This window comes from Pseudoliparis swirei, chromosome 13 (assembly GCF_029220125.1).
Source record: "Pseudoliparis swirei isolate HS2019 ecotype Mariana Trench chromosome 13, NWPU_hadal_v1, whole genome shotgun sequence".
NCBI lineage: Eukaryota > Metazoa > Chordata > Actinopteri > Perciformes > Liparidae > Pseudoliparis > Pseudoliparis swirei.
The window spans coordinates 6,276,255-6,288,880 of NC_079400.1; the positions used below are offsets into that span (position 1 = coordinate 6,276,255).

Sequence of the window (12,626 nt, forward strand, 5' to 3'; positions counted from 1 at the left end):
TATTGTAGGTGCTGACTGGCTGTCCATCTCTGCTTGTATACTGTTACATAACTGGCAGACGGACATCCTGAGCCCACTGAGGGTCCTGCAGCCGCTGCACCAAATACAGACGGTCTGGGTTTTTTCAATGTAGATGACAACAAATTATTCTTATAATGTTCGAGAGTTTCTGTTAAAGCTGCACTGTAAAGTCTGGATATTTGTTATACTTAACTTCAGGAATGCAGGAGTTAAGTTGCTTCGGATGTTTCTACTTATAGCATTCCTACCATGTTTATTTATTTCATAGAGAAAGATTTTGAAGAACCTGATGACAATTTGCGTCTTATCGTTGATAACAAAATAATAAGTATCACTGCAGCCCACTGCTCCTTAATAACTAAGGATGGGTTAAATGCAGAGAATACATTTCGTTGCATGTGTACCTGTACTCTGTGCAATGACAATAGATTGAATCCAATAAGTAGGGCTATAGAGGGGAAACTGAAAAGTACACACGTTAACTGTGTAATATTGTTCTATTTTAATAGTCGTAAAACCCATGTTCTCATGAGTGGGATCCAATGAAAGCTTGAATTAGCTCGGCTGCGCTGCCTCTGGAGGCACAAAAGGTTCCCCTCCCGCCCTCTTTAACTTCGAGGCCTATAATTAAAAGATTTTTTTTCATATGGCCGCTGAGCGCCATTAATTCAGAGAGCGGGAGCCATTATGGAGCTTGTGGCTCCCGGGGTAGCACTGGGGAAGAGGTGGGGCAGTGGCTTTTCCACATTAATGGCCGATGTGTGTGCCTGCTCGTAATCTCAACAAGGAGTGAAGTGGCTTCTTCCCAGCTGCAGAAGCACGACAATGGCTCCCAAAACACTGAAGAGATTAAATGGAGTTGTGTCTCGGGCCCGTTACTCTGACCTGTGACACGTAAAAGTGGGCTCACCTTTACTGCCATTACTTTGTTCATCAAATCAGGAATATTGGTCTATTTTAAACCACTTTTTAAAAACAGATGCATTGTATTGTTATTTTTTTCTTCTTTTTTCTTTCTTTTTTTCTAAATTTTATTATAAGACAAAACATAGACATAACACCTAGAGGATAATAAACAATGCAGACGACAAAACAATGGACATAACATCATAAAGTCAGAGTATTTGTGGAAAACAAAACAAAAAAACAAACAAACAAACAAAACAAACATAATAATAATAATTAGAAGGAGAAGAAGAAAGAAAGACAGATGCATGTGTACATGTGTATATGTGTGTGCGTGTGCATTATGAATTAACTAATAAATAAGAAGAGTGGTGTCATGTTTGTAAAAATATAGTGAATGATGACCAGATGTCGTGGTGTTCTGTTGTATTGTAAATGTATTGTATTGTTATTATGTAGGATCCAATGTCTTTGTGCAAATCGGGCAAATGTTTGGACAGAAACGGACACGGCACCTTGTTGTTTCTTGTGGAATGGTAATAAAAAAACAACTTGGTAATAATCTTAGGCAGCACATGGCTGAAAGTCCGATCTGTACGTCACCTTTTGTTCACAATATCTAACAAAAATGCTGATATCCATGACAAGCAGACATGCAAGACATGCAGACATTACATATGCCACCCAAGGAGTCGTGGACTATAAATAGCAGGAATTTGATGTTCATACAAACTGCAGTGACCTTGCTTTGCCACTAGGTGGAACCACTGTGTTAATGATGCTGCAGTCACGGTTCATTGTCCATTCATGGAATAACCGATCAGCAGAGGCTTTGCACTACTGCCGTGTTTCAGTAGGTGGCAGGAGAGCATGTTGTAATGACTAGTCAACAGTGAGTAAAGCTGTTTAGCAGGATTTTATATACATAATAAGACTTGTAAACAACGTGATATAATGAGACATAATAACAAGGGAATGCACCCTGTTATAGTCATACATTTTAAAAATGTTTGTGCGTTGATAGCTCCTTCTCATTCCTTTCAGAAACTTAAGTTCATCTTTGAGGAATCTCAGAGCCTCATATGTTTCACCGTAATAAACTTTAATGATGGTTACATCACTGCGGGCTGCTGGATCGGGGACACCAGAGGTTAATTGCGGTCTCCTGCGAGCGACTGTATGGAGCAGCTTCATGCAAACAGGGAGGAAAACAAGCCACACTCTGATATTCATGAACTGTTAGGCTATCATGCTGTTATGAAATTAATTGGATGAATCCAAAATCTGCTGTGATCTCCTTGTTGCATTCTCTTCATGTTGGCTATGATCTGCCGGAAATCAAAGAATAATTGCGCATTAGTGTTTGTAATGAAGGTTTCTCTCAAAGGTGAATAGAACTCGAATGGAAATTTTCTGGGATTCATTAAACGACTGGGAAATCAATTTAGAGGAGTAAATTAATCCTTGCAGTGAATTATATCAGTGAATGAGTAAATTGACTTTTCAAAACAAAGCAAGGGATAAATCGACCGGATTGGTACAACGCAGACACACAGTGGGTCGTTGAGCTCCTAGATTAACGAGGATGGATAGAAACAGCTTGTGTTTAACCAAAGATGTCCACATGTGCTACATTTACATATCAGTTTAAGTGCATGAGTATTTTTGCTTTAATTAGCATTGTTAGCTTTTGGGTTTTTGAGTTCAAGCTGCTTTAGTGGAGCGGAGGCCAGCCCAGACTTCGGCTCAGGAAAATATGACACTATAGTTCAGTAAACAGTCGCCATTGTCTCCAATAGTGACAGAAAAAACATTTGACAGTGGCAGAGTCCAGATGAACAATAGCAAAACAATGTACAGGGTTTTATTTCTAACTCCACAATTCACATCGTTTCAAAAATGTAATTTGAATGCTCTTTTCAGGAAAAATCTCAGTAATCACGCTGCTGGTGTCAGTCTATGTAACATGCGTTCACCCACATCCACCACATCCACCCCACTAGTGTCAGTGTTGGATGTGTTTCTCTGTAGTGTCTTTTCAAAATAAACTTCAGTCTTTATGGGCAGCACGACCACATATTAGGTCTAGGAAAACATCAATGCTTCATTTAGTTTTTTCTGGGACCTGAACAGGGGTTTCCTCAGTGCGAGTCCCTGTGTGGACTTTGTTGCTCTTTATACTTTTGCTGAGTTTGTATTTGACGAGTTGGAAGTGAGACCATGTTGCTTTATTTTCTTTTATTCACTCAACATATCATTAGGTTTTCAAGTATAGTTTATTGTGGTTCCCTGTTTGAACGATTGTTGACATTTCTTTGTATTTTAAATTTGTTTACGTAATAACGTGTGTGCTGTCTATTCACTGAGGAGCTCCACCCAGCAGAGCAATATCTGTATTCATATGCAATACTAAACTTTATGGATTCTTTGGATGCCTGCTGTTACTTTCTATGAAATTGGTTTATAGTTCATTGGTTGCTGACTAACATAAATTATGTAATCTCAGAGAGTATAGACACAACAGGTCTATTATAAAACAACATTTTCCTCTTCAAATGACTGTTTTTGAATCCCAAAATGATCTAACAGGTGTGAGGAAGAAAGATTTGATTTACTACTTCAAGTGTAGAGGATTAATGTAATCAAGCAAAAAATATGTTGTGCATTTCATACAGTGAAAGCATGTTCATATGAAGGATCATAAACAATGTAATCCCCCGCTGTATGTTCTAAACGTCATTACACCAAACACTGTTACGTCTGTTTCACGTCTGACAGGTGATACTTTGCAGGAGAATTGATCAGAAGAAAATCAATACATTGCAGATTATGTTTGCTTTTAGCTATTTGGTGCAAAGAACATCAGATAATGACACTGTGAACCCATCTGTGAAATAAACAGATGAAAGATAGAACGCCTCACATGTGAGTTGCTATTTGAACTGGATTGACGCCTTCAAGGGTGAGAGTGCAAAAACATATTTTATATTGTAATGTGGTGCAAATCCCTCCAGATTCTCCAACAGCACAGCTCTCTCCTGTGAGGTTCAACAGTTTCACATAGTTACACTATACATCTGACTCCTTTCTACACAAGCTGAACAGGTGTATTTGCAGAACACTTTCCAGCTGCAGATATAATTGCATAACGATAGCCAAAGAGCAAAATGTGAAAAATTTACTCTTGAGAATACTTTTAAAAAAACATGTTATTTTCCATAATGCTATTTGTTCAGGACAACACACAAGAGAAGAAGAAAGAAGAAGAAAAATACACAGTGCAGATAGGAGGTTCATCACACTTTTCCTGGATCATTTAGCAGATAGGAGGTTTTGCACTTTGGCCATCACTTGGCTTTATGTTCCAGATATTAACATAGTCTAAAAGCTATTTATTCGTACTATAAAACACTAACATCCTGTTAAACATGTTGTCACATTGCCTTAAATTAACTCCTTAATGAAAATGAGCTTGCACTCCATCGCCCAGTGACTAACAGTTCTCAGATGTATTAGTTGCTGATGGCGAGCTCAGGCCTCGACATCACCACAGCTGATGTGAAACGACAGGGGCTTCAGATTGTTCAGGGGGCTTCGGTGGTGGACGTCAGCCTCTCGGGGGGCTTCTCTAACGATACTCAGTGTTACGTTGTTACATGATGGGATTGTTGTTCCTGCAGTGTATTGATATCGCTGGTCGAGGTGAAGTCATTCTGCATTATAATATACAAGATGATGTGATGATTTCAGAAAAGGAGTAGAATAGTGTAGGTAGGTTTAGTTTTTATTTATAAAGCACTTTTTATACAAGACGTGGAACTCTTAAGTGCTTGAAAAAAAAAAAAAGTGCATTTGTTTAGAATGAAAAGGAACTGAAATGAAAAACAAACAATTAAGAATAATAAAACAATTAGAATTAGTAAGAATAACTAATAATAATGATGGTAAAATGTAAAATTATTATGAGGTGATTAGAATTTTTTATTTTTTTATTTTTTTAAAATGTTCATGTTTGTGGTATTCCATCATTTTGGAGCATTAAACAAAGATAAACATAAGCAGAGATGTATGATTGATACTTTTGTGCTAAGCTCCGTTAGCTGCTGGTGGTAGTTTAATACGAGCTTCGCAAAATGATCCATTGATCTGGCAGCTTTGGGCAACTTCTTTGGCACTACATGTTTTTTTCACTCAGACATGCGAGCTGAGACACCGGACTGTTCTCCATCAAACGGGTTGCCGTGGTGATGACTTGAGCCTGGGGGATAAGGAAGCTGGCTTCTCGGGATCACTGTGAGCAGTAACGCCGCCCCTTCACTTGCAGGCTGGCATTTCACTGTTCAAATATAGAGTGAGTGAGTCTTCCTCTCGGCTTCACCTTCGTGACCTTCATGAGCCATAAGACCGCTGCTCGTATGCACTTTTTTGAGTTGCATAACGTGTATTCTCAAGTTACCAATTGATTTTCATCAAGTTCTAAAGTAAGTTCCTCTCCGCTCAACATACAAATCCTGAAAGCACACATCCAGGTTTTAAAATGTACGCCGGAATGCCAATCCGAGGGAAGTCAGGTGTGGAATTGGAAGTGGCAGATAATTCAAATCCACTCAAAGTAGGAATGCTGCAGACTGTCCCTCAGCCTGCCGTCTCTCAGTCAAGTTCTGCACTTGTTAAATCTTCTGACAAGAAGTGTAATCTTCAAAGTCCTGACCTGCAGATTTGAGAGGTCTCGAACACAAAGATGTTGGATGATCCAAACATCCATATTCACACACTTAAGACGACGATTGATGGTAAGAGTCTTTCACCATTGAAATGTTGTTGAGGTGAGCTGTGCTGACCCCTCCTGTCCACTAGGGGTCTGGGTCCTGTTTGCTTTGTGTTTTGTCTTTCAGGCTGTTCATCTGCTGATGAGCCACAGCTGAGCCTGAAGGCAACACCACGACTGGCTGGCTGCTCTCTTGTGGTCGACACTGCAGCTTATTTGTGTTTGTTTGTTGAAGTTAGTTGTGTTATTCTGTACACAAATGTATTTATCGCTTTTAACATGTTGCAGTCTCTGAGTCGGAGTGTAACAGAGAGATCATTGAAGGTGGAGTGTGTGAGATTTGAAGGCATCTAGTTGTGAGGTTGCAGGTCACAACCCACTGAAACTTCTCCCGTGTGTGAGAGCTATACAGTGGCTGATGTGTAAACATAAAAACAAAAATAATTTAAAGATTGTTAGTTGCAGCCCTTACAAACCGCCCAGACAGTCACGATATATTTCATGGATTTGAACAATCTAATCTCATCTCTTGAACATTTTGTGATAGACGGATGAGGAAATCAGTTAGGGAAAATGTATATTTACGTGAATTGACTTAATTTATGTTTTCCCCCTAAAAATTGGCAATTAGGTCCGCTCGCCCAATTTCAGACAAAAGAGATGCTGTGCTCTTCATTCAAGGTGATGTCACCTGAGGCCAGGAGGCATCAAAGCCCAAGTGTCCACCTCCAGTCAGGCCTCATTTACACGGATCTGCTGAGACAGAGTGCTCCCCTCCAATTAAGGAAGAGCGCATTATGAGCATTAAGCCTCTTTCAGGTGGAATATTTTGGAGGACATTTTGTATCTTTGAAAAACAACATCAAAAGCTATTTCCATACACGTCTGTCTAATGTGGCATGTTGCTTAATGGGGATGTTTGTTTTGTTCTGACTAATGCATCAAAAAGCTCAACACTTTTTGTCAGGATAAACTGCCAGCTAGAGCAACACAATCCATCGCAAGTACAACACCCTCGCCCAAACTCCTCCACAGCACCCAAAGTTATATTTCTAGAATGTTTTTTTATTCTTTCACAAACATTTTTGAATAATTAAAGTGATGACTGCCAAACAAGCTGCTCTTGTGTATGCGATCAACTGGTGGCTCTGTGCTGATAAGGCCTCTGAAGTGACAGGCGAGAGCAAGCAGCTGCATCACACTGCTCCGTGAGGCTGCGATGCTGCTACCGGCAACCATCAGAGCCAAAGCCTGACTCTGGGCGAAGATGGTGCTGCATTTGAGCTCGCTGAATAACACCCAGCAGCAGGCAGGGTTGTCTGTCCTTCCCCTGCAGCCGCCTTCTCTTTGCATCAGCAAAACATAAGCCCAGATCCACAGATTCCATTACAGGATACATTTTAATGAACCGCTATTTTTAAAGGAAAATCTCCCTGGTTTCCTCTCCTCTTCCCCTTCTGCCACCCCGGAGAGAATGAGGAGAAAACGGTGGCCTCCGTCGTGTCACATCTCCAGTCAAAAGCAATGTGCATGCATGTTGCAGTAACAATAACTCTCTCCGCCCACACACTCTGACCCCCCCCCCGCTTCCCGCTTATCCTCCACCTCACCCTGCTCCAGTGCCTTCAGTGCGGCTCACGTGCAGCGGCACAATCCGATGGGCACCATGCTTCACACACTCGAATCCAGAGGGGCACCAGAGTGTGGGGGCGTCATCCGGCTTCCAGAGGGACAGAGGATGGTGCTCCTTATCCATCTGATGGAGCAGACTTAATTCGTAAAGAGATAGCTGAGCACACATGAGATTTGATGACCATGTTGATTTTTTAAATTAATCTCTGATTAAAGACTTTAAAACAAATATATATTTTAATTTCAATGTGTGCTTCCCAACAGGATATCATGTGACAGTTTTCTTGATCCGAATATATTTTCTGTATGTTGTCGACTTGCAGCCTCTCCCTTGGACATACATACAGGAGAACGTGAAATAATTGGAAAACAATCCCTTCGAGCACACAAAACAAAGGTGGCATAAATGAAAGCGCTTGGAAGTAATATTACAAAACATTAATGACAAATTGTGTTCCAAGTTAAAAAAAATAGAAATAATTTACTGTTAAATCTTTTTTCTGCAGGTTTGGTTTGTGTGTGGGAATCAATTTCCCGTTTTCTAGTAGAAACCCCCACTTAACTCGTGTGCACGTGCTCCACTGTTTCTCAGAGGAGACGGGGGAGAGATCAAGTAGCCCACACACTGTGCAGTGTGCGCGGAAGGGTGATGCCTCGGGAGCGCATCACAGGACGACACAACCCCACTGCAAGACGCAGTGCCAGAGTAGAGCTGCTTTGGCACGAGAGCTGCTTCGTGTAGAGAAACAGGGGGATATCCTCTCCACGAAGCCCCGCCGGAATCCTGCTGATCATCTTTGCTGGCTTGCGTACAGAGACGTGTAGTGGAGAGAGAGAGAGAGAGAGAGCGAAAAAGGGGAACTCCACCGGTGGAGAGGGGATGCATGGACACGGTTATGGGTGATTAATGCCGTTCTTTCGCAACTGCAAAACAAGACTGTATATGCGCACAAAAAGTGGAGATAAGTGAGTTTCGGGGCCACAGGATGGACACTGCGGAGGTGATCCTCTCTGTGTTGGTGGTTGTGATTATCGTCGTGTCGTTGCTGTCCAACGTCCTGGTGCTGATCTGCTTTCTGTACAACCCGGAGATCCGCAAGCAGGTCCCTGGTCTGTTCAACCTCAACCTCACCTTCTGCAACTTGTTGCTCACCGTGTCCAACATGCCGCTCACTTTGGTGGGACTTGTCAGTGAGGCTCAGCCGGGGGGAGACGGCTTCTGCCAGATCGTGGGCTTCCTGGAGACCTTCCTGTCCACCAACTCGATGCTGAGCATGGCAGCGCTGAGCATCGACAGGTGGATCGCCGTGGTGTTCCCGCTGAGGTATCACTCCAAAATGCGCCACAAAGACGCGGTGTTTGTGCTCGGCTACACGTGGGCGCACTCCATGTCCTTCTCCACGGTGGCCACCTGCTTCTCGTGGGTGGGATACCACCGGCTTTACGCGTCCTGCACCCTGTCCAACCCGAGGGCGAGCAGTCGGACCCAGTTTATCATCTTCACTGTTTTTTTCCACTCCTTCACATTTTTCCTATCTTTTATAGTGCTGTGTGTCACATACCTCAAAGTGCTTAAAGTGGCACGGTTTCACTGCAAGCGGATCGACGTTATTACAATGCAAACTTTGGTGTTGCTGGTGGATATACACCCCAGGTGAGCTCCATTATTTCTATTTTTATTGTTCCGGCATATGACCCAATGTCAATCTGTACTGCATCTTCACATTTGAAGTGCAGATAAGGGGATTTCAAGATTGTTCAGTTGAAAGAGAGCAATTAGAAAAATAAAAAAATAGAACAACGTGTACAAATCAACCCTGATCAAAAAGGGGGGGGGGAACTCTTGTCCCCCCAGAGCAGTAGTGTATTTATAGTTGGAGCCTTTTCATATTGATTTTAAGAAATGGTTAATGGTGCTTTACCATCTTTGCACTGATGTGTGTCCTCTATTCAGAGGGAATGCAACATCTGACTCTACATTGAAATTCTCTACGGAGCAATATAATCTGTGTGTGGGAGGGTGTCTGTAGATTAATGTATATAAGGTGCATGCTGGGGTTCTAACTCCTCCCTCTCTCAACTCACGCTGATGACCTAATTACATCTTAATTGAAGCATGCGTGTCATCGTGACATCACAGCCTCACACACAAACTGACATTGTAATTTTGAAGTGGGCATCGACAATAAAAACCGGAGTGCACCCACTCCTACTGAAGCTGTCTTTTATGATATTTCTATTTCTTTCCTAAATGTGTGTCACTTGTGTTTCCAGTGTTCGCCAGCGTTGCCTGGAGGAGCAGAAGAGGAGACGACAGAGAGCATCAAGAAAGATCAGCACCTTCATCGGCACCTTCATGCTGTGCTTCGCTCCCTATGTGATCACAAGGTGAGAGAGAGAGAGAGAGAGACCCTCGCAGGCAGGAGAGGGAATCCACGCCGGCACACTGCGCCGTACGCAGCCCTTTTGTTCTGCTGGTATCCCCCAAACCTCCCTCCTCTGCATGCCACCCCCACCCAACCCACGTACCACCACGTCCTCCTCATCATCCTCACTGCCTCCTCTTTGCTTACTCTCCACACTGGTCAGAGTTGGAAGATGAGATTGGCTGACCTTGTGATAATTAATATGTCTCTGCTCTGGGGTTGCTGCTGCATTACCACTTTAAAAGAAAAGCTCGCCGGGTGCATCAGTTATTCAGGTGGAATCCATGAGCATCAATCGCTGTAAAAGAGAAGCTGTGACATGAGGCCAATAGGGTGTGAGACACACACGTGATGTCAGAGTAGACATTGTTTGTAGAATCATGCAATGGATGTGAGAATATGAAAACATATATGATACGTAGAGGAAAGAAACCTAAAAAGAAAACATCCAAGATACGTGAAGATAACATGAGGCTGGAAGACTGCGACTGCAGTTCTCCCCAATTAGATACAACACATTAAAAGTTTTCTTCTCACTTCTTTCACCTCACTTCAAACTGTATTACAAAGAACAAATCGTCCCTCATTATCCATGGCAACAGGGACACCCTGTTCAGAAGTTGTTGCCGTTTCATTATTATCAGCACCTCAAAATAAATTGCATTCTTCTCCATTGTATTTGGGCGGAGGCAGACATCTAAGAGAGAGAAAGGCAGATCTCAAAACCTGGACTCATAAAACCAGATTAGTCTGCATGGCTGGGTAACACTCAGTCAGGAAGTTTGGGATTAAATCAAGTATATATGCCCCAAATTCCTATTACACAGCAATTTTAAAATTGAGATTACACACTATTTTGGACATTGTTACTAATATGATTAGGGATGTTGATATCTTGGACACTAACTGCAAAAACTAGTTCTGTGTTTCCCCCGATGAAGACAAGAAGTCGAAACGCGTTGTTCAAAACAACAAAGTTGTTCAATATACTGTACGTTATGACCTCTATACTAACTCTATGACAATACCAAACACTCATCACAGTTATAGCAAATATTAACATATTTAACTGCTTTATATTAGAGGGTCGCTATAGGAAATGATAAAATATGTGCAAAATTCAGATATCCATCAAACTACAACTTTAGAAGTTAAACATCTGGTTTTAGGATCCTTTATTTTTCACTATTCCGGTGGGGACATAGTATTTACCAAAAGCAGGCTTAAAATGAGTTGTAGTAAGGACTATTTATTTTGTAATTTAGGTTAACTCTTTGTGTAATAATTTTAACCAAATGAGAAAAAGATGAAGACTGGATGGCTGTCAAGTAGGATATGAACTCTCTGAGTTTTAAATTGTAAATATCTTTCATTGAAATGGAAGTAGCTGGAATAAAAATAAAACCATGACTAAATAAAGTTAAATATTGAGCTTTTGTGTACTTGTACAACGTGTACTGACAATCTGTTGTGTACACTGTCAGTAATGAATGACCATAACTGCACTGTACACGCTCTCATTCTACAAATAGCAGTTTACTAATTACAATCTGCATATATTGTGCCAAAAGCTCTGATGCCCATTTGTTGTGAGGGTCATCCTGTGAATAGTAAAAGCCCGCCGTGCGCTGGCAGCTGACTTGACCTGCTGTTTGCTCTGGTGCTGTGGAGTATATTGGCAAATGCCAATGATGGCTGCAGTGCTGGCCCATATAAGGCCAGCGCTAATGTGCTGACAGAGCGGGATTGTGGGCACAGTACAGAGTGCAAGGGAAGAGGAGCAGCCGTTCTTTTTCTTTTTCTTTTTACATGTCTGTTAAAATAATGTTGTGAAAGCATCACTTCTATGTCTTTATGAGTCTCTTTGTGACGCAGACAAAAAGCAAAGCTCATTATGTAACCTTTTAAATAGAATATACAGTAGTTGTCGCACTAAAGCGTACTCCCCTGGGAGAACTCACTGTCCTCGGTGCTTCATGGTTTTCAGCTTAGCCCTGTATAATACTGTATTAAATCACAATCGGCGTTAATTGGCTGGTTTCCAGAGACTCTTAATGCAACGACAGGTCTGTTTTATTCTTCCTGTGGCTCTGTCTTTGTCTTTTTCTGACATTTAAGCTGCAGCTGAGAAGAGTAGCCTCACGCTGTAAATCCACACGCATGAGAGAAGGAGGGCGATACATGTAGTTCCACTTGACTGCTGCCGACATTTTAACTTTAACAATAACTTTTAGACATTTTAGAGGCTTTACATAAATACGTCAGAAAAAAAAAAGTTGTGCTCAAACAATGTCTTGCAAATGTATTTCTATTCCAGCATAACAAGTGTAGGGCATGCACGCTTATTCCAAGCTTGTTGCCTTGCCTCCCCCCTGCTCTCCCTCTCTCACGACCCTCTCTCTATGCTTGCCTGCAGGATTGTGGAGTTATTTCCAGCGGTGCCTATCAACCCCCACTGGGGAATTGTCTCCAAATGCTTGACTTACAGCAAGGCGGCCTGCGACCCCTTCGTGTACTCCCTGCTCCGACACCAGTACAAGAAGACTTGCACCGACATCATCAACAGGCTGCTGAAGCGTGGCTCCTTGAACGCATCAGGGCGTGGGCACGAGACCCAAGTGCACAGCATACCCGCTGCAGAGTGACGGAGGCCGAGCGTAGACACGGCAACTGTCAGGGAAATACGAGGCGGATTTATCTTCAATGAAGAAGAGAACTAATATTGGTTGATCCTGTCCACGTCTGCTTGAATTTGGTCTGGCGAGCCAATAAACGTGACTACAGACAAGGGCACGTCCTTGCACAGGAATACCACTGTGCTTGCATACTGAGTTCCCAGAACAGCAGATCAGTGCAGTGCGCTTGAGAGGACA

At 42.2% G+C, this 12,626-nt stretch overlaps 1 protein-coding gene across 1 annotated transcript; it reads left to right on the forward strand.

Moving 5' to 3' along the window:
- The first annotated feature begins 8,313 nt into the window (after positions 1-8,313).
- On the forward strand, positions 8,314-12,398 carry LOC130204029 (G-protein coupled receptor 26-like). Its single transcript, XM_056430512.1, has 3 exons — positions 8,314-8,981; positions 9,602-9,715; positions 12,170-12,398. The coding sequence occupies exons 1-3, from the start codon at positions 8,314-8,316 to the stop codon at positions 12,396-12,398; spliced, it is 1,011 nt and encodes a 336-aa protein (XP_056286487.1).
- Positions 12,399-12,626: the final 228 nt, after the last annotated feature.

What these genes read in the sequence shown, in the direction of transcription:
- LOC130204029 (XM_056430512.1), top strand. Translation starts at nt 8,314, where the DNA reads ATGGACACTGCGGAGGTGATCCTCTCTGTGTTGGTGGTTGTGATTATC. An exon ending in CTGGTGGATATACACCCCAG is followed by an intron (nt 8,982 to 9,601) that starts GTGAGCTCCATT and finishes TTGTGTTTCCAG; the next exon opens with TGTTCGCCAGCGTTGCCTGG. An exon ending in GCTCCCTATGTGATCACAAG is followed by an intron (nt 9,716 to 12,169) that starts GTGAGAGAGAGA and finishes GCTTGCCTGCAG; the next exon opens with GATTGTGGAGTTATTTCCAG.